Here is a 19,867-nt window from a genome sequence, read left to right as displayed (position 1 = left end):
TTTATCTTCTATTCCATTCCACACAATCAAATTCACCCTTAACTTTTGAGAAAAGTCTCTCTTCATTTCATTTATTTTTCAACAAATGAAAAAAATGAAATAAAGAGATCCTCAACCCTCATTACTCATTTCTTTATTAACTTGCTCCTTAACTGGAATAATTTTTTTGGGTGACCATCACAATTAAGACCTTTAATTCTTCTATGAGATCTCAAATATTTTCATAAACTTTGAATCTTTAGATTGATTGTGAGATTAATTTTCAATTGAGAATTTAATTACATTTAAAGTTTCTGATTTTTTTACAAAAATATATATTATGTAAGAATCCAACTCTTTCATTCTAAATTCAACCTAGGGGTCAAATTTTTCAATTCACTTCCATTTTTAAATTAGAATTTAGATCCAAAAATACAAAAACAAAGGAATTCCACAATTAAACTACCAAATCAAAATGGAGTAAGCTAACAAAAAATAAAAAAACCAAAATGCTTAATTTTTTTGGTTGCCGACCGACCTACTGCCATTGGAATAACCTTTTTACAAGTAAGCCGCCACAATAAGGATCCATGTTTTAATTTTCTTTCTTAATTCTACTAAAAAACAATTTTTTCAAAATCAATTCAAGTCAAAATCTAAAAGAAAGGTGTGGCTGAATATGCAGCAAACCATTGCAGAGCTTACAAGAACAGAGCATAGCATGCTCTGTTTGTAGTTTGAACTCTGAAGTGTAGGAGAAGGAGAGAGAGAGAGAGAGAGAGTCAAACAATGGCACACAAAACCCTCTTCAAACCAAGTCTCATCCTCACACTCAGACTCAACAAAACGGCCATTTCATTCTCACACCATCATCCATTTCGCCACTCGCAACCACCCTTTCCCTTCCTCAACACTAGTCCAATCTCACTTCCTCCAACAACGAGAATTACTAACTACACCCACTTATGGTGCTCTAATTACACCACCGTCAGCACCATCGAGGAGGGTTCCGAAAAATGCTACCTGAACCTCTCGGACGAGGAGCTCATGCGGCAGTGCGAAATGGACACGTTTAAGGCCTCGGGACCAGGTGGTCAGCACCGTAACAAGCGTGAGTCCGCAGTGCGCCTCAAACACCTACCCACAGGAATCATTGCTCAGGTTTTGCTCTCAAAATTTCATCTTGCTTCATTTCTCATCATGGGTTTTTTTTGTAATTGTTTTTCTTATCGGCCAAATGTTAATTGTTAGTTTTTGTTAGAATGTTAGTTTCGAATCCTCGACCTCTCCCTCCTCCCTTCAGCCACCAAGCCAATCTTATAACTCGATGCTGTGTTGTTGTTGGTGTTGTTTAGGCTTCAGAAGATCGCTCCCAGCACAAGAACCGCGCTTCAGCGATTAATCGCCTTCGCTCTCTTATAGCTCTCAAAGGTGTTTCATTCATTGTTTGCTTGTTGTTCTCATTTGATTCATTCTATCATTTTTTTTTCTTGTGTCGCATTGCAATTTACATAATGAATAATGAATCTGCTGATTGACAAGTTGTTGCATAAGACCGCAGAGCCCAAATTGAGTGCTCTAGTAAAGTATGGGTTTGTGGGTTCCGTTTCTTATTTAATGAACTTCACTCATGATTCTGCAATTTCTAATAACTTTTAACCAATACTAAAGAGTGTGTTAGAAGGGCAGTGTGTTGCTAGCACTCCTCTTGAAGAATAGCGTAAAAAACATGAAAGGAATTCCATTTAAGTATTATCCTGCACCAATACCTCACTTTAGTCCCCAATTTTGGAAATCACAGTTCTTTCCACTGACAAATGACTTGAAGTTTTAGTTAAAAATAGGGACTTAAAAGAGTGGAACATACAATGCCAAGTACTAGAGTGAGGGTTTTTGCAACTTTTTTGTTGAGTAACTATCGTAATTAGTGACATGTCAATACTTTATTGGTGCTTGCATGCACTAGGTTTATGCAAGAATTTGCCCTAGTCTGAATTAATATGGCTTTACTGATAGTTAGGGCTGAAATAAGTAAAGGGCTACTTTTGGTTCTTTTATTGAATTGCATACCAGAATCATTGTTTTAAAAATTGAATCAGAGATTGATCTGGCTGTGGCTCAAGGTCACGATTTGATTGGTTCAATCAACTAGTTAAATTGGTGGTGGTTGAGCCATTTGAATGTATTTAGGGATGATCAAACTGAGTATATAGTGGTTCACAGTCTAACTGATTAAACTGGCCAGTTTGGTCTGTGTTTCCAAACATTGACTATAATGTGCCAAGGGCAGGGGATTTCCCCCTGATGCATGTTCATACTATACTTTGCACTGGGATGAATGGTCATTTTATGTATAGGAAAACAGTGTTTATGCTGATAGATAACATGTTATTTTCTTGAGCTAGTTAGGAAAACAGTGGATCTTGAAGCTTATTCACCACCTCGAGAGCTTCTTCAGATATTGCCTCCTAAATCATCCATTAGAGGGTCAGATTGTGGTTCACAAATCGGACCTAATAATCCAAAGTTTGCATCGGTATGTTGTGTGTGGCATGTGTCTCTTTGTGCCATGCTTTTTATTTATTTCTTCTTTATTCACTCATAGAAATCACTCTACGGGTAATTTGAAACCTAGTTGCAACTTAACTACATATACTTATGGTCCTTCTAACAGGGAATGCAAGCTCTTTTGGATCTCATTTTTGCAGTTGAGGGGTCTGTCTCAGAAGCTGCAAAATATCTTGGGTATTTGATATATGCTTAAAGTATGATTTTCTGTTCTAGGATGTTATTGAGCATGTGAAGTTGTGAACCTGATTAGTTACTTTGATTATGACATCCAGGATTTATAATTTTTTATTTAGAGGAACCCTTTTGGGTGAAAAAATATCTTTGACCTGCATCTACATGAATAGTTGTTTTTACTTGCCAGTGAATGTATGCCCAAAAATTTAATATTAATTTTATTATTGATATGAAATTTGATACATGGTGGTTTCACTCTTCTCATTTTAACGTGAAATAATAGCCCCTTTATTCTAGACCAATATGTTATACTTTTAAGTATGTAGATGGTTATTTTAATTACTGGCTTACCTATTAATTTTTTCAAACTGTTCTCTAATTGTTTTGGTGTTTATTAATTAAATTGCAGGTTATCCACTGGGGCACTGTCTCGGTTAATCCTATCTGATGATTCACTTAGAAAGGAAGTAAACGATCTGCGGGCAACAAAGGTATACCTTCTGATGGATTCTCTGGAATAATAGCAGTGTTTTTATCTAATCACTTCATGTTTTATTAAATAATTAGTTACATAAAATGAAATGAATTTCAGAGGGGACTGTTAGCACCCAATCCCCAATTAGGAAATTTCTACATTAGGGAAAAAGGAGGGGCCTGAGGAATCAAGTGGGCAAGCTCCTGTTTAGCTCTTTATTAGGCCTTGCTACTTGATAGTAGACCTTGTTAGTAAAAGTGTAAAACAGTTAAAATTAGTTAGTTGGTTACTGGTTAGGTTGCTATAAATAGAGGCAAGGGCATATAAAAGGAGTTGGTTGGTCAATAAGTTTTGGGTGGGAGAGACCAGGCTCTTGAATTCATGGAGACTTCTATTGCAAGACATTCTTGCTCTTCTTCATTTTGGGTTCCCCTGATCTAGTAGGAGAAGGATATTCAATAAATTTCTCTTTCTTTATTCCTGTTAATCTATACATTCTGAAACAGCATCTATCAAGGACTTGTTTTTATCATGTTATATATTAAAACTAAAAGTGCATGCTACACTTTTGTTCTAATAACATGAAATATTTAAGTATTAAATATAATAATTTTCAAGAAATCAGAGATTTAGAGGGATATGATTGATATGGATTGTTGCAGTCTGGGCAGAAGTTCTGTTAATAAGTGACATGTATTTCGATTGTTTATGTTGAAGGTTCTCTTATTTCTTATTGAGCAATCTGTTTGGGGTTCTTAGTGAACACTGGGCATGATGTTTTATGTTACAGCACTATATTGAAATATATTCTAAAGGTTTTGACAGAAACTAGGAATGAATGATTTTTATTAGGGAAGCTTAACAGTTATGTGCTGTATAGACCGTATTCATATAAATTTTGTTAGAGGCCTTTTTTTTATACAAAATCTTGCATTGGATTCACCAAATAAATCTTTCATTGAAGAATATTATTGGGTGATTGATTGATTTTTATTGCTGGAGAAATTTGTTTTAGAATGATATATTAGCTGCAATTCTACTTTTTAAAATCCTTGAAAATCTTATCACTAGCCTTGAGAGACTTATGTAACATTATGGTAAAAACTGTTTGCTTAAGGGTTTTTGAAGATGAATATCTGCCACTCTTCAAGCATCAAATATAGGTGGATGTGTAATAAGTAGTAACTGGTAGCAAACAATAATGAGGTTTTGATTTACTATTTTATTTATACGTACCAAAATGCTGAATATTCTTATTTTTACAAAGACTAAAATATTCTTACAATTGCTTGGAGGCAAAATTCATTTCAGGAAAGGGAACATGACACCATTGTTGTAGTTGTGTGCTCCAGCAAGTAACCTCATCCCCAAATATGATTTGAAAAAGAAAAACCTTGTTTTGATGCATTTCTATTCCATTCATTGGCTGAAAAGGAATAGCTGTTTGAACCATTATTGCCACGAGTTAGTCTTTCTATTTGCTATAGTGAAGCTCAATTTTTAGTGGAGATTATAACTTTATACTTTATATATTCTAGTTATTTAATTTTGTAACATTGAACCCCACAGAATGCTGGGAAATGTTCCTGCAGTTGGAAATGTGAGACATAATCTTTTATTTGGTATCCAACAATGAAAAAATCTAATGTATGCTTCCCTATTTGCTTATTCTATTATGTTAGTTTCTAAACTTCATTCAAATTAGGTAAGAGTCCTTCTGTTATGGCCAAAAAAAGAAGATAAGAGTACTTCTATTATGATTTCCTTTAATATGGTATTGTTATATTTTGTTGTCAGCTTCATGAGAAAGTTTTATATTTATTTTATCTAAAGAGTAACTGGGAATCTACTTTTTGGAGCATGAACAGGGTATGAAGCCTCTCAAGTAGAAGCACTCAACTTTTCATTCCTTATGCAGGTACAACTTATTCTATCTCCTGCTCACCACACACCCACAAATTTGAGTAAACATTTTGGTATAGTTATGAAATAAAGAAGGAAAGAGAAAACCTTCAATATGCATAGCAACTAGTCAAATAATGGAAAATTATGTTTCTACTCATTGTTCTTTTAAATGGTATTTAAACACTGGTAAAAAGGGTACTTTCTTTCTTGATAGGAGGTTATTATGAAATTTTATTACAATTGTTCTCTTAAATTTTAAAAACTTGACCCAGTAGCAATTTTGGGGCTTGCTTCTCCAAGCTCTGCCCAACCTATACAAGATGCTGCTCGCTGCCACCAGTGGCTTATGTAGTGGTCGGTATTCCTACGTGTTCCTCTTTGCCCCCTACTTAAGAATCCAAAGGTCACCTTTGGTTGTCGTCTTGATGCTTTGGTTACAAAAGTAACCGGGGTCTAGGTTTATGGATGAATTTAGTCAGCGAAAGTCCCTTTGCCCTTGACTATTTTACATTGGTTCTAAACTAAGTGTAAAAGAAAGGATAGATTTTAGTCCCTTAGTTCCACTGCTGACCAAGTTAATTCCGAACAACATGTAATTTCATTTTTGATTGAAGTTATTTTGATATATTATTTGTATGGTTTGTTTTTCTGTTCAGGCTTATCATATTGTGATATGGAGTTCTTTTATTTTGCAGAAGAAAATTCTTTGAACCTGTATGAGGCATTTTCTTCATTAAAGAATTGAGGTAGACAATGAAAAATACCGAAGCTATTGACAAGAAAGGGGGCAGGTTGCTGAATTTTCAGATTGTAGAGAACTCATTCTACAAAACTCAATGAGTATGTTGTAGAAAGCTGGTGCCTTAAGGTGTACTAGAGGAGCATTGATTGAGATCACAACCAAAAATAGAAGATGCATTTTTCTGTAGATCTTTTCAAACAAAATAAATTTCTTGGTTTTCTGGCTCTGTATACAGTTTTTTATTTTTTTTCTTGTTTATGCCAAACATCAAATTAAGTTTGACAACGTGAGATACAGGATGCAGATATTTGTAGCTTTTATTTTTTTTTTAAAAAAATTATATTTATCAATTTCTTGATTTTTTTACAGGGTATGTACTTTACTGCCTTTTATTCTTTATGTGTTCCTACAACAACCAATGAACCAATATCAAATTGTTCTTGTAATTCATGATTCTAATAATATTTCTTCGAACACTCAATGGCATCCACTAACAGGATGAATATACAACAATTTATTGGATAAGAAACGTACATGTAATCATATTCCCTTGGATTTATCTATTCTAACTTTACAATGGTGTTGCTTTTAGACTTATGAACCTCACCATGGTTTAATTTCGATAAAATTTTCAGTAAGATAAAATAAAATGAATCAAGGTAAAATAAATCTAATTTTTTTCCACAAGTTAAAATTAATTCATTTATCTGAACTTTTTCAGAAGCTTTCTGGTTTAATTTTTTCATGAGTTGAGGTGTAAGAAATTTTATTTATTTTACTTTTTTCTCCTATAAATAATTATTGAGAAATTTATTCAAACCAATCCATTTAAATGTTTTTCTGATTCTATGTTTTGTAAATTATATATTTTGGTTAAAAATAGTTTGAACCTGTTATCTTGGGAGAATACTAACAAGTGTTTTTAAGATACTTTATGAAATTAAATGAAAAAATTATATAAAAGTGTTATTAGTTTATTATAACTATAGTTTTTTTAATATGTGCTTGTGGTTTTTAATAAAAAAATCTATTTATTTAATCTTTAATCAGGTACAGCAGTTACAATCATAGATTTAAGAGATGTAAAAAAAAAGAAGGAAGAAAACTTTTTTCTAGAGGAATGATTGCTGTGGGTGTGGGAAAGATTTGATATTGCTACGAAGTCAACACGTGGTTCCCTAAACCATGGTTTTAGATGTGGATATGGATTACATTCTAACCGTGATTCCTTCACTCTTATGCTCATATCTATAGATTACCCACTTTACACTTTTTACCATTCTCCTGGTCAAATTCCCATCATATGAAGTCCACAAGCAGTGGCTGATAACTAACCACTTGCTTTGGATTAACCCCAAATAAACAATATTAAAAAAAATAAGTTGTGTGGTAATGTACAGTACATCAGTCCTAATTGGTTGAAATTCTCTTTTCTCCATTTCTCTGTTGTGGAGATTCTGGCTTATCTTGTTGTTTCTTGACTTTGCTTTGTCAATGAGAATATATGAATTTATACACAGTCTGTGTCACTTTTTTTTAACACGGTCTGTGTCACTGTGAAAGATAGCATTTATTTACTATAATTTATGTGCACTATATTGGCTTAGTCCATTAGAAATTTGTCAGCCCTGAAATTGATGCCACACAACACAATCTTATTTAATGTTGTTTTAACGCCATCAAGTTGGAAATTGACACGAGGAATCCTCCATACAAGGATATTCGTAGCCGTCAACAGCATATACATTGGAGATGATTGGACGATTTAATTTAATGTTGCATAGCCAAAAATGGGGGTCATTGAATAAAATAAAAGTACGATTATTAGTGTCTATTTAAGAGTGAACAAATTGATTAAATAATTTTATAAAAGGGTATAATAAAAAATAATTTTAAGGTGTGATTAGCTTAGTGGTAGGGGTTGGGATAACTAGCATGAGGTCATTAATTCAAATTTCATTACCGTATAAAAAAAAATCTACTTTTCATAAATTGATTTTAAAGTTAAATTTTAAAATAAGAATTCAAAAAATAAAGTCGAAGGAGTTTGGAAATTTTTATTTCCTTTAACTTAAAAGAGATTATTCAAGAGAAAGGAAGAGAAAACCGAAGAAAAACAAAAGAGGAGAGACATAGATAAAAAATAAATATTTGTTTTAAAATTTTTTTACTTAACTTTTAGATAAGTTTTTTTTTTTTACTTTTCTTTTATAAGAATTAAATTACTTACTTTTTTAAGAGTTTATCAGAAAGAGTGTTTGATCATGAGCATATAACTATGTTAAAATATTTAGAGAAAAAAAATTTCTCACTTATTTTTCTCCACCATCAAAGACTCCATTTTCTTTTCTTTATGTCTCTGATTTTTGTTATGTGAAACGATAGTTATCTTAAATTCAATGTATGAAGACTTAAGAAAACAAATTAGTTTAAATTTGATTAAAATAATAAAAAATATGATTGTTTTTCAGTTTTCTTTTTCTTAAACTGACTTTTTTTTGTCAAATCATCAGTTCAACGGGTGAATTAGTGAAGTAGAGAACTGACCCATCAATCTCACCAAGGTCAGGTTGTTTTAAAACCCTGGTTTGGTCCATGTAATTTGACTTTATATTATCTTCTATGTCTATAGTATAAACTATTTTACTACCTTTGCGTTGGTAGTATTTTATTACTATTAGCAGATAACATTGTTCCTCTCAAGGTCCCGTGTGTGATCATGAGTCTGCTTCTCCAATCAATCTTCAACAGTAAACTCATCAATTTCTCTCTTTTGACTTAATATTTTGTTTTGCTTTGATTTGTTGTATTTGATTTTACTTCATGGTTGAAATTCTGATCTGACCAAACTACAGTACCATGAGGCACAAACATATAGGATTATCTTTGGTAGAATATAATATTGCAACTACACTTTTCTCCTTTGGATCTCTGTGCCAGTGGGTGGGGCTTCAACTTCCCTACCAAAAGCAAAATGAAAGTTGCATGATTATATGGAGAACCTGTGGATGAGAAGAAGGATTTCTCAAAGTCAAAATTATTTTGTATGTTGTGAATTAATGGCAAGAGAGTTAGATGCGGCAGAATCATATTCTCAAGAGAATAAGGTTCTTTTTCACCTTCCACCATCCTCCACTTTTTCCCTAGTTGACTCTTCTAAAATGACATTAAAGGGTATGCACTCCCACCACCCTAACCCCCTCTTGAAAGCCTTCTAAGGCAAACTTTATTATTGTTATAATTATGATATTGATAGCGATCAACTGGACCTTTAACAAATGAAAAAGCCTTGATGACAATCCTTTAATTTGATTAACTCTTATCTATAAATAATTGCTAGGTGAGTTTTTTAAGGAACATAAATTTGGTTAGAGAGAAAAAGGCTATAGCTAGGGGAAGATGAAATATCTTTTAAAAGGTAAAAATTAGATACAACTGGGAATAAGGGGAAAACAAACCCAAGAATGCAACAGGTGTGCTCATTACTTTTTGCATGTATGACATATATAGTATCTCCTTTAAAGCAGTCTCATGTGCATAACATCGAAGATAAATAATAAGAAAAGCGCAACCAAGTGTAAGAGGCTTCTCCTTTAGGCTCTAGTGGGGTTTGAGGAAGGTAGATGTACTTTACCTTATTCCCTCAACCTATGACCTCCTACCTCATTGTCACAAGTTAGCAACCTTACTATTGTGTCAAGGCTTGAAAACTGTTTCGAATAAGTAATTTATATACTTTTGGTACTATTTTCAATTAAAATTAAAATTATTGAAGTTTTATTTTGATAATTTGCATAAAATTTGAACATATATTATTGAGCTAAAACTTTAATTCTGATGAAAGAACAATACCAACATCTAAGGAACTACGTCTAAGCTTTGTACTTGAAATAATTGCTACATAATTTAAACCATGCTACCATTTTGCATCAATCTCTCCAGCTCACATCATTAATATGATCATGGTTGAAGGAAAAAGAACGATTAGGAAACTAAATTTGGCTTTGTCACTAGTCGTGCTTGCATTTCTGTCGCTTCAAGAGGGCCTAAGAAAAGAAGCTCTTCCTTTTTGGTTGTACTCGTTGACTTTGCACGTGGATTATTGACCTTCTAATATAGGATATTGAAGTGTTGTTGGGTTTGTACGTAGACTGCTAACCTATCACACATAACAATCTAAAAAAGTAAAAAACTATTTTATATGAAGAATGTTCTTGTCCATATTACAATTCTGTGTTTAAAATATGAAAGATTTGATTCTGCAAGTTGTGCTGCTTCCAATTTTTTAAGGTCAAACTTTTTCTCACTCTTCTCCCCACCCACCTTTATATGCGTGTACTCCTGCAACTGCTTACCTCTACACATCAAATTGTGCCATTATTCTTCTATCAACATTACAAAAGTTCTTTTTTTTTCTTCTGAGAAAGAAGAAGAAGAAGAAGAAGAAGAATGGGTGTGGATATACAAGGTAAGCTTCGCTTAGCTCTTGGCTCAGTGAAAGATCATGCCTCTATTGGCAAGGCCATGATGTACCATTACCAACATGATGGCTTTTCCAACATAGAGATTGCAGTCCTGCGTGCCACTGGCCATGACAATGGCACCATTGATGACAGATACATGCATGAAATCCTCTTCCTTGTGTCAAACACTCCAGGGTCCATTCCTTTTCTAGCTGAAAGGATTTCACGCCGCCTAAGCAAAACTAAGGATCATGCTGTGGCCCTCAAGACCCTTGTCTTGATTCATCGCCTCCTTAGAGGGGGAAACAGGTCCTTTGAACAAGAGCTATGCAAGGCACATGTCTCAGGTCACCTACAAATTAGTACAAGGTGTTTCACAAAGAGTTCTGATCACCCTTCAGTTGGTTTCCTACACAAGTATGCAGCTTATCTTGAAGAGAGGATGAGTTGGCTCATCAATCAAGCAGGAAAACTTGAACCTGTCATGTCTAAAGGGTTAGAGTTTAGGCGCTATGATGAGAAATCCATTGATATGGCATTCAGAACATTGCCTAAATGCCAAGTGCTTATTGACAAGGTGTTGGAATGCTCCCCTCATGATATTTTATGCTCAGATCATAGCCTGGCTCAAGCTGCCATGAGCAACACCTTGAGAGAAAGCTTCCAAGTTTATATGACATTCTCTGAAGGAATTGCAGCTCTTGTCAACATGTTTTTTGATCTAACAGCATCAGCCAGAGGCCTAGCCTGTGAAATACTCAAGAAAGCTTCTCTGCAGAGCCAAAAGCTTCATGATCTGTATGAAAGTTGCAAACAAGTGGTTGAAAACAAGAATTTGGATTACCCTTCTGTTCAGATAATCAGCATGAATCATGTAGTGGCATTGGAACAACTTGGTAGTCCACAAAATGAACTTGCAGCTTCACTTGTCTCTCTTTCTAGCATCTCAAGGCCACCTCCAATTTCAGGCCACTTTACAAAATCAAGAGAGATAGAGTTGGCAGTGGAAGCAAAAGAAAGCAAAAGGAGTGAAGAGAACATTGATATAGATTTGTCACCAACCCCAACTCTTCTTTCATGGACACTAGAGACTAAAATAAGCATGGTGTGGGTGGTGTTTGAAGATGAAGTTCCCAATGAATCACAGGTTCTTCCAGCACCGCAAAAGCTTGGAGGTGCTGATGCTGTTTGTGATATAAAAAGTGAATACGGTAGGCCTAGTGTGTTCCTGAATCCATTTTCTTCTAGTTTTCAAACAAGCATGTCTACAAAGGTATGAACCTGCTAAATCAACAAGGTTGGATGAGTTCTTCAATGGTTTTGGTAAATTAAATAATACTGTCAATGATTTTCCCTGTTTTACACCATATTGTGAAGGAAAAGTATATGGTGCTATAGCTTCTGCAACTTCATGAACAACTGTAATATGTGAGTGAATGCTGCTGTGAGAAACGTGGGGAAAAAATGTTTAGAAGAGTACTAAAACAGAATAGGTTATTTTCAATTGTGTGTAATATTGTTTTCATATTTTAATTGTTTTCTGTAGGTACAATGTCTTGGGTAAACATAATTAGAGGGAGGAAATTATTAGTGTCATCTTTAGTGGATCATGTTTTAGTTGGTGTTATTTTTTTTTCAAACTACTTGTTCAATTACTTACTTTGTAAAATAGATACATAATTTATATTGTATGTAATTTTTCTTGTGCAAAGAATAATCAATTTATTAAGATTAAAAAAGTCCTCAAATATATAAGACAATAATGAAAGTTGACATCGACTAGAAACCACCTTAATTTTGGTCACTTTTAGTGTATCTTAATTGTGGCATATAATCATAGATAAAGAAATATGTGTTGAAGTCCCACAGGTGACATGTAACCAAGGAGGTGTGCTGAAGTCTCATATTAATTAAATATAGTATTAAGATAAAGTATATAAGTATGGAGTATTTCTCACCTTATAATTTTTTATATTAAATTAAATATTTTTTTAAATAGGAGGTTCAATTTGACCTAATGGGCCAACACAGGATAAGACTAAGCCAATAAATTTACAACTTAGAAAAAAAATTAGCTTAATCCAATATGATTTCACACTTTAGTCTAATGGCCCAGACTAGGTCAAGTGATAAAATACCAATATAATAGACAAAAAATGGTAATCACATGAAAACAAGTTCAACCATGAGTTTCTATGGTGCAAATACATTAGGATAATGACAACATACATTAAGGTTAATTATTTGTATTTATATAAGGATTTGATGATAACTAATTGTATTGTTTAAGATATTGAATTATTTTCTTATCTTTAGGGATTTTAATTTGATAAACTGAAACTATTTAATTTTTTTAACTATCATAATTCATAAGTAAAGTCTTTGATTTTTTAGTGAAACTCCAAGATTTCTCATAAGTTTTGTTTATCTGAGTCAACTGAAATTAATTAATATTTGATTTGAGATATAGTTACACTTAAAACTACATGTCTCTCTTAAAAGATGTGTATTCATGAAAATTGAATTTAGATTCACTCCCTTCTACAAACTCAACATGTATTGCTACACCCATTGGGTTTAAATTATCTAGTTTAACTTATAATTACTAAAAGAATGTTAATTAAAGTTTAATAATTAAGCAAATTCAATATCCTACTCTATATAACATAATTAAGATTTACACTCAAATTAATTAGAACTATAATTTTATATATTTTTATGGAAATTATAATTTTTATTTTAAAATATAAGATTTATTATGTTTTTAATCTCTAAATATTTTAAGATTTTTATTTTTAGTCTTTGAACTTTTTATTTTTAATGATTTTAGTTTCTTAACTTTTTTTCTGTTTTTACTTTTAATCTTTTGGCAACAGAAAAATATTTAAAGAATTAAAAATAAGAATGAAAAAAGTTAAAGACTATTAATTAATTAAAAAAAATTGAAAACTAAAAATAGAATTCTTAAAGATTTGGTGACTAAAAAGATAATAAACTCGTAAAATGCAGGGAAAGAATTAATTCTTAAACTTTGATAAACAGACCCGAATCTCATTATGAGCCTGGAAAGGCCCATACCCATGACAAGTTGAAAATTAGAGTTGAATGAATTACCTCAATTTGATTCCATTTTATTAATGTTTAATAATTTATTTTTTTAAGATAAATAGTCAAATTCATCCTCATAAGGAAGATACGCTGACAAATTAATTCCTTAAAGATGAAAAATATAAATTTAGTCCTTGTGAAAAAATACAAAAAATTAGTCCTATAGACAATTTAATTATAAGTTGGTCTCAAATTTTGCATTATAATGTCAAATTGATTCTAAAATAATATAACTTACTGTTAAATTAATCCTTTAACATTAAAAATTAATGATAAAATTATCTTACAAATTTAATGGTAGGACTAATTTGTTGCACATTTTACATATTTAAGGATTAAACTTATATATATATATTTTTTATCTTTCATAAATCAATTTGTTATCATATCACACTTTGATGACGAGTTCGACTATTTATCCTTTTTTTATTAGGTTTAATCTAGCTTTTATCTAAGCCTAAATGATTTACATGTCAGTTCAATAATGATTTTTTTTTACTTTAAACTTTAAGTGATTAATTTAATTTTTCTTAATTTCGTAATGTCAGTTCAATAATGATATTTTTTACTTTAAACTTTAACTGATTAATTTAATTTTTCTTAATTTCGTAAGTTATATGTAGATAAAGAGGTTAGTTAATGTATAAATTTAACACTTGTTATGATAAATGTTAGTGACTTGTGTGTCTTGAGTGGTCCAAAATTCAAATCTTTTAAAAAAATAATAGATTAGGAAAAATAAATTAATATTATTTGTGTTATTTGATGATATATAATTGTACTAGAATTTATAATAAATTTTTATTTTATATACTAATTTTTTTATTAAAGAAATATATAAATTCTATTATAATTAAATTTTTGTAATAAATAAATTATATTTTATATTTATGATAAATAATTTATATTATGATATAAAATTATTTTTAATTATTGATAATTTCTTTTAAAAAATATTAAAATTCAAATTCAAAGATATTGAAAATGATAGTCTGAAAGACATAAAAACTAACAAGGTTAAGAAAAATATCTAACAACACTTGTAAAAGAAAAACAACTAAAATCACCCACGTTGAAAAAATTGCCTTTAAAAACATTCTCAAATTGCTCTTATTCAAGAATTATAGCCAAATAATTCTCATTCAAGTTCGAATCTATTTATCGATATATATATCTTTCTTATCATTTAAGGATTTTATGCTGATAAGATATCTAGTCTAATAAAAGTTATATTTGATAAAGATATATTTTATACTTAATTAAGATAAGGATTTTCTAGGATTTTACTATGGTTGGGTATAAATACCCTTCAAGTATCTCATGTATTGCACACTTTCTGTTCTTCTTGCTCCAAATTTGCGAGGTGATAGCAAGATCTTTTCTACGTTTTTCCTCAAGCCAAAACAAAATGGAGGTTCCATCACTTTGTGCTAGTGGCTGTGGCTTCTACGGTTCTTCTGCCAACAAGAACCTTTGTTCAAAGTGTTACAAAGATTATCTCAAAGTCACCAAATCAAATGAGTGTGAAACCAAGAACTTGAATGACCAAGTTTTTGTTCTTGATCAGTCATCAACTTCTGAAGATTCTAACACTGATGCTATGGTTGATGTTACTCTCACCGACGCTGAGGGAATGAACAACAAGCGAAAGAGGTGCAAGTGCTGCAACAAAAAGGTTGGGCTATTAGGGTTTGGATGCCGTTGTGGGGATGTGTTTTGTGGAACACATAGATACCCGGAGAAGCATGCATGCAAAGTGGATTTAAAGGAAATTGGTCGTCAAGGTTTGGTTAAACAAAATCCTGTATGTATCGGTGATAAGTTAGAACATAAGATTTAAGGATTGGGTTTGGATTCATCGTTCTGCTTTGTCAATTTGTGTACGATTTCTCCCAGTATTTTCTGTTATGATGATAGGAATCGATAGGTATTAGGTGTTATCAACATTCCATCATGAATTGTAAATGTTGCTCTATTGATTATGAATTTCTTACTCATTATTTGTCATTTAAGATGTTGCTTCCTTTCTCTGTTAATTTGTTCCTTTTTTCATTATGGGTCATCTCCATTCATTAGGGGTGCATGGAGTCATGATCGACCCACTAATCTATGTTCAACCTAATTTAAGTGATGAATTATATATTTTAGAGTTAAGTTAGGTCATCAAGTTGGTTTTGGTTCATTGTGGGCAACTTAATTATAATTAGGTTGAGTATCTTGTTAATAGATTCTAAACCATCAATCCTATGTACATATAATATTATAAAAAAGTCTTATAGTATTTAATTAAAAATTTTAAATGATATAAATAAGTTTTGTGATATTCAGAATAATAAAATCTGATAATATATAATTATAAATTTTTATAACTTTAAAAAGTCTTTTGGTATTTGAAATTATACAAATTTCATTGAATTATTTTTTAAGAAAGATTTCTATAGATTTCATTAAATTTTTTAATATAAAACATCTATCAAATAATCTTACCCAAATCCTTGAAATTTTATTAGACTATTTTCTATTGGCTACAAAATTTTTTTTTCCTCTTATCACACATATTTTCTTCTCTTTATTGTTCAAGATGTATGTGTCATATATGTTTTTTCTATTCTTCTGGAATATAAAAAATACAAATATATTCCCCCCATTTGTTTTCTAAATTAAATTAATGTTTTATGTGCTAAGATATGCTTTTCTTATACTTATTATGCTCATCACCTGTTTAATATTATTTTCGTGACTGTCATTCTTAATTTCGTCATTCACATAATTCAGTAATCCTTCTACAAATTTTTCACCCTTACCACTCTCTTGTAGTATATGCTTATTATTGCACCCCATTTAAACATGTCATTGAGAAATATTTTTTCAAACCAAATGAATTATTTGAATTCTGTTGTTTAGTGTGAATAAGTTATACAAACAAGATGTGGGTGATTTCACTTCATTGGGTTCCTTCAAGTTCTGGCCAGAATTTTCCAGAGTCTACAAGCAAGATATGAACATTGTTCATAGCTCTGCTCTTTACAGGTCCCACCAGGTTGCATAACAAGCAACCAAGGATGAATGGTCTCATGCTGGGGAAATCCACCCAGAAGCATGTCGGGTTGCAACTTATTCAAGGAAAAATCAGATAGAAACAGTTCAAATTGAGCATGCTTGGCTCCCCCCGTATGCCTGCAGACCTATTTATTGTCTTCAATGTTACATTGGCGATTAGAATGGTTGAGATTTGAGAGGATTACTGGAAAATGATAGCACTGGAAGTTAGTTGATTAGGGAAAAATGTAGGTTCTGCAGAAACCATGGTTTCTTTCTTGGGGTTGAGAATAGAGGGAGAAGGAAGGGCATGTTTGAAACCAGTTCAAGCAACCCGACGTTCTAGTGCAAATCTGGTTCATCAGCACCTCCTGAAACACGAAATGAAGAAATTTAGAGCTATGTAGACGATTTTTTAAGAAAGCTTAAGTTAAATAGTACCTACAAAAAATTTTCAGAAGAAAAAGTAGAGCTGTGGCTGAAATATGCAAATATCTTCCATATAGTTCAATCAAGAGTGGCACTCGATAAATTTGTCATATCAAGTTTACCCATTCAAGCAACTTTGGTACTAGGCAGGGAGATTTGTCTCTACCGAACAGAAACTTGAAGTGGTTTTCTAACTATGTCATGAACAACGAGTCATTGACATTTAATCAAAGTATTTGGATGTTGTTTTTTGGTTGATTCACCTTATTTGGGCTAGAGACAAGTAGGACTACTTAAAGTGAAGTTTTTACTAAGTATTAATGCAAGGATTCCCAAAACTCAAACTTGATATCATCGATTAAACTTGAGTGTAAAAAGAATTTAAATCCTATTTATTGTAACAAATATCATGCAAATCGAAGTGTTTTTTTTTGTTACAAAATCAAAGCTAGAAAAATCCTATTTATTGTTTTTCTAGGGACAGTAAGCTAGAAAAACAAGGCCTTCAATTTGTTGGCATTGAATTGGGTTAATGTCTTGGCAAAAACATGTAGGCTTCTCTGAACTCTTGGATGATATACCTTCAGAGTTCCATCATTGTCATAATCCTTGTTTGAATTTCATAGAAGAACATCATTCCGTGCTCTTCCCTGTACTTTCTACCATATGGTTATGAAAGATTTAGGGCAGTTGAACCCACAATTGCCTAAAGGATAGAACCCACCATTAAGGGGCTTGTTGGACAGTCTAACATTATGATTAGACTGGTATCCAAAATTGATATGAATCCACATCAAATAATTAACAGATACTAAATTCAAACAACTTCAGATCTGCAGGAACTCTTGAAATGCATTATCTTCTTCATTAGCAGATAAGAAACGTATAAGCAACTCGGCTGTGGTAGCATCTACTGGAAAGCCTTTGTCTTTCATTATTTGAAGATATTTTCTGGACCTTGAAATATCATATTTTCGCAACAGTCCCTGGACAAAGACATTATATGAGCATTTATTAGGCGGGCACCCATTCTCTTTCATTTTCCTAAGCAACTCTTCAGCATCATCCAGCAGTCCTTCTCTACACAGACCTTTAATCATTATGTTCCAAGTATATGAATCAATTTTCAACCCTTTAACCAGAACAAAAGAAAGAAGTTTCCTTGCATCATTCAGTTTTCCCATCTTGCACATTCCATCAAGCATTATATTGTAAATCACAATATCAAGATCTAGACCACTCTTCTCCATCGCCCTAAACAACGTCATTGCCTCAGAATCAAGCCAGCACTTGTACAACCCATCCAACACAACAGCACATGTCTGGAGAATGGGAACCTGGCCTTGGTCTTTCATAGTGATAAACAACTCCTTTGCAGCCAGTGGCTTTCCCACTTCAAAAAACCCACCTATAAGACTGGTCCAAGTGAACACATCAGGATCCAACCATTTCCCAACCATTTCACTCAACAGACTCATAGCCTTATTCACCTTCTTAACCTTACACCACCCATGAATCAACGAATTATATGTCACAACACTCGGCAAACACCCCTCCCCCTCGCGAACCATCAAACCAAACACCCTCACCGCCTCCTCCATCCGATTCCTCAAACAATACCCACTAATCAATGAGTTTTATGTCACAACATTCAGCTCCACCCCAATCCTAATCATAAAACCCACCACGCTCTCCGCCCTCAAAAGCAACCCCTCTTTGCAAAAACCATTCACCAAAATCGAAAAGGTTTGCACATCCGCCACAATCCCCTTCTCCGCCACCATCTCATTGAACAAACCCACCCCTTCCCTCCACCCACCAACCTCACCACACAAACCCTGAATCAAGCAATTGTAAGTCACAACATTAGGCTCAACATTAACAACACCCATCTCGTAGAACAACCCCAAAGCCTCACCCACCAACCCTCTCTTGCAAAGCCCATCCAAAATCGCATTATAAACCACAACATTAGGCTCCAAATTTCTCCTCACCATCTTCTTCAAACTCTCCAAAGCACCAGAAGTATCCCCAATTTTACACAAACCATTAACCAACGCCCCATACGTTCGAGCATTGCAGCGATACCCCAAAATTTCCATTTTTCCACCAACCAAAGGGCGTGATTCACGTCCCCTTCAATGCAGAGACCGTTAGCAATGGTGTTAAGTGTCACCAGCGTGGGTTCCAAGCCGATTTTGGTCATGAGACCCAAAACGGCGAACCCCAGCGTCGTTTTGCGCAGGCGGCAGAGGCAATTGATGAGAATGTTGAGGGTGTACACGTCAGCAATTTCATAACCGAGAGAATGAAGGGTTTTGATTAGGGAAATGGCGGTGGCGAAGTGCTGCGATTTCGCGACGATGCCGAACAAGAGGTTGAAGTCTTGGATGCAGGGAAAGGGGTTTAGGGTTAGCATTCGGTGGAAGAAGTCGACGGAGACGGAGACGGCGGCGTCGGCGGATTGGAGGGTGCGGATGGAGTTCAAGAGGCGGGTTCGGGCTGCGGCGTCAGAAATGGATGGTGGAGAGGTGGAGAAAGGGTGTGTATTGGAAAGTGATGTGACGAAGGGGTGTAAACGAGTGGTGGAGGCTCTTCTATGGAAGCGGAGTAGCATTGTTGTTTCAGGTTTAGTCGCATAGAGGGAAAATCTGTCAAAAAAATAAATAAATAAAAAGCTGAATAAAATTTTTTAAATTTTTTTATCTACAAAATGATTTTTTCTTCTATTTTCTTCCAAATCAAATACAAGAAACTATTTGGTAGTGACTCAGAATCATACGAATAATTTAAGTAATATAAAGTATAAATATATGAATTAATTATCTCATAAGTTTAATAATTAAACTTGATAGTTTAATGACAAATCAATCTACTAAATAAATTTTAAGTCTTTAGTTCCACTTTTGATTGTACTTTTTTTATATTTGATTTAATTTTGTTTTTTAAAATAATAAATTTTGATCCAACTAATTCAATTGG

General features: G+C 32.9%; 3 protein-coding genes and 1 pseudogene across 5 annotated transcripts; 3 read left to right on the top strand and 1 right to left on the bottom strand.

Moving 5' to 3' along the window:
* The first annotated feature begins 609 nt into the window (after window positions 1–609).
* Window positions 610–6,212, top strand: LOC114388940. Of its 3 annotated transcripts, none has more exons than XR_003661654.1 (7): window positions 610–1,140; window positions 1,335–1,410; window positions 2,389–2,515; window positions 2,654–2,744; window positions 3,134–3,215; window positions 5,068–5,117; window positions 5,800–6,212. XR_003661654.1 is itself a non-coding variant. In XM_028349489.1 (7 exons), the coding sequence occupies exons 1-6, from the start codon at window positions 769–771 to the stop codon at window positions 5,086–5,088; spliced, it is 753 nt and encodes a 250-aa protein (XP_028205290.1). In that variant the 5' UTR covers window positions 613–768; the 3' UTR covers window positions 5,089–5,117; window positions 5,800–6,196. The 3 variants fall into 3 exon arrangements, 1 of the variants encoding a protein (XP_028205290.1); XM_028349489.1 differs by having other exon boundaries at window positions 613–1,140; window positions 2,385–2,515; window positions 2,654–2,724; window positions 5,800–6,196; XR_003661653.1 differs by lacking the exon at window positions 5,800–6,212 and having other exon boundaries at window positions 612–1,140; window positions 2,385–2,515.
* Window positions 6,213–9,950: 3,738 nt separating this feature from the next.
* On the top strand, window positions 9,951–12,005 carry LOC114390097 (putative clathrin assembly protein At1g33340). Its single transcript, XM_028350781.1, has one exon. The coding sequence runs from the start codon at window positions 10,296–10,298 to the stop codon at window positions 11,586–11,588; it is 1,293 nt and encodes a 430-aa protein (XP_028206582.1). The 5' UTR covers window positions 9,951–10,295; the 3' UTR covers window positions 11,589–12,005.
* A 2,756-nt stretch (window positions 12,006–14,761) lies between these two features.
* LOC114389212 (putative zinc finger A20 and AN1 domain-containing stress-associated protein 8) lies at window positions 14,762–15,429 on the top strand. Its single transcript, XM_028349842.1, has one exon. It carries the CDS (start codon window positions 14,826–14,828, stop codon window positions 15,255–15,257), a length of 432 nt encoding a protein of 143 aa, XP_028205643.1. The 5' UTR covers window positions 14,762–14,825; the 3' UTR covers window positions 15,258–15,429.
* An 857-nt stretch (window positions 15,430–16,286) lies between these two features.
* On the bottom strand, window positions 16,287–19,522 carry LOC114390731 (annotated as a pseudogene).
* Between the last annotated feature and the right edge of the window lie 345 nt (window positions 19,523–19,867).

The sequence above is a fragment of the Glycine soja genome, chromosome 16 (genome assembly GCF_004193775.1).
Source record: "Glycine soja cultivar W05 chromosome 16, ASM419377v2, whole genome shotgun sequence".
In the NCBI taxonomy this organism is placed as follows: Eukaryota; Viridiplantae; Streptophyta; class Magnoliopsida; order Fabales; family Fabaceae; genus Glycine; species Glycine soja.
Note: the sequence above shows the minus strand (reverse complement) of the source record. Positions and strands in the feature narration are given on the sequence as shown.

Bases quoted from the DNA above. Each gene is read 5' to 3' on its own strand.
- LOC114390097 (XM_028350781.1), top strand. From the start codon at position 10,296: ATGGGTGTGGATATACAAGGTAAGCTTCGCTTAGCTCTTGGCTCAGTG.
- LOC114388940 (XM_028349489.1), top strand. From the start codon at position 769: ATGGCACACAAAACCCTCTTCAAACCAAGTCTCATCCTCACACTCAGA. The intron at 1,141-1,334 runs GTTTTGCTCTCA...GGTGTTGTTTAG, and splicing joins CCACAGGAATCATTGCTCAG to GCTTCAGAAGATCGCTCCCA. The intron at 3,216-5,067 runs GTATACCTTCTG...GAGCATGAACAG, and splicing joins ACGATCTGCGGGCAACAAAG to GGTATGAAGCCTCTCAAGTA.
- LOC114389212 (XM_028349842.1), top strand. From the start codon at position 14,826: ATGGAGGTTCCATCACTTTGTGCTAGTGGCTGTGGCTTCTACGGTTCT.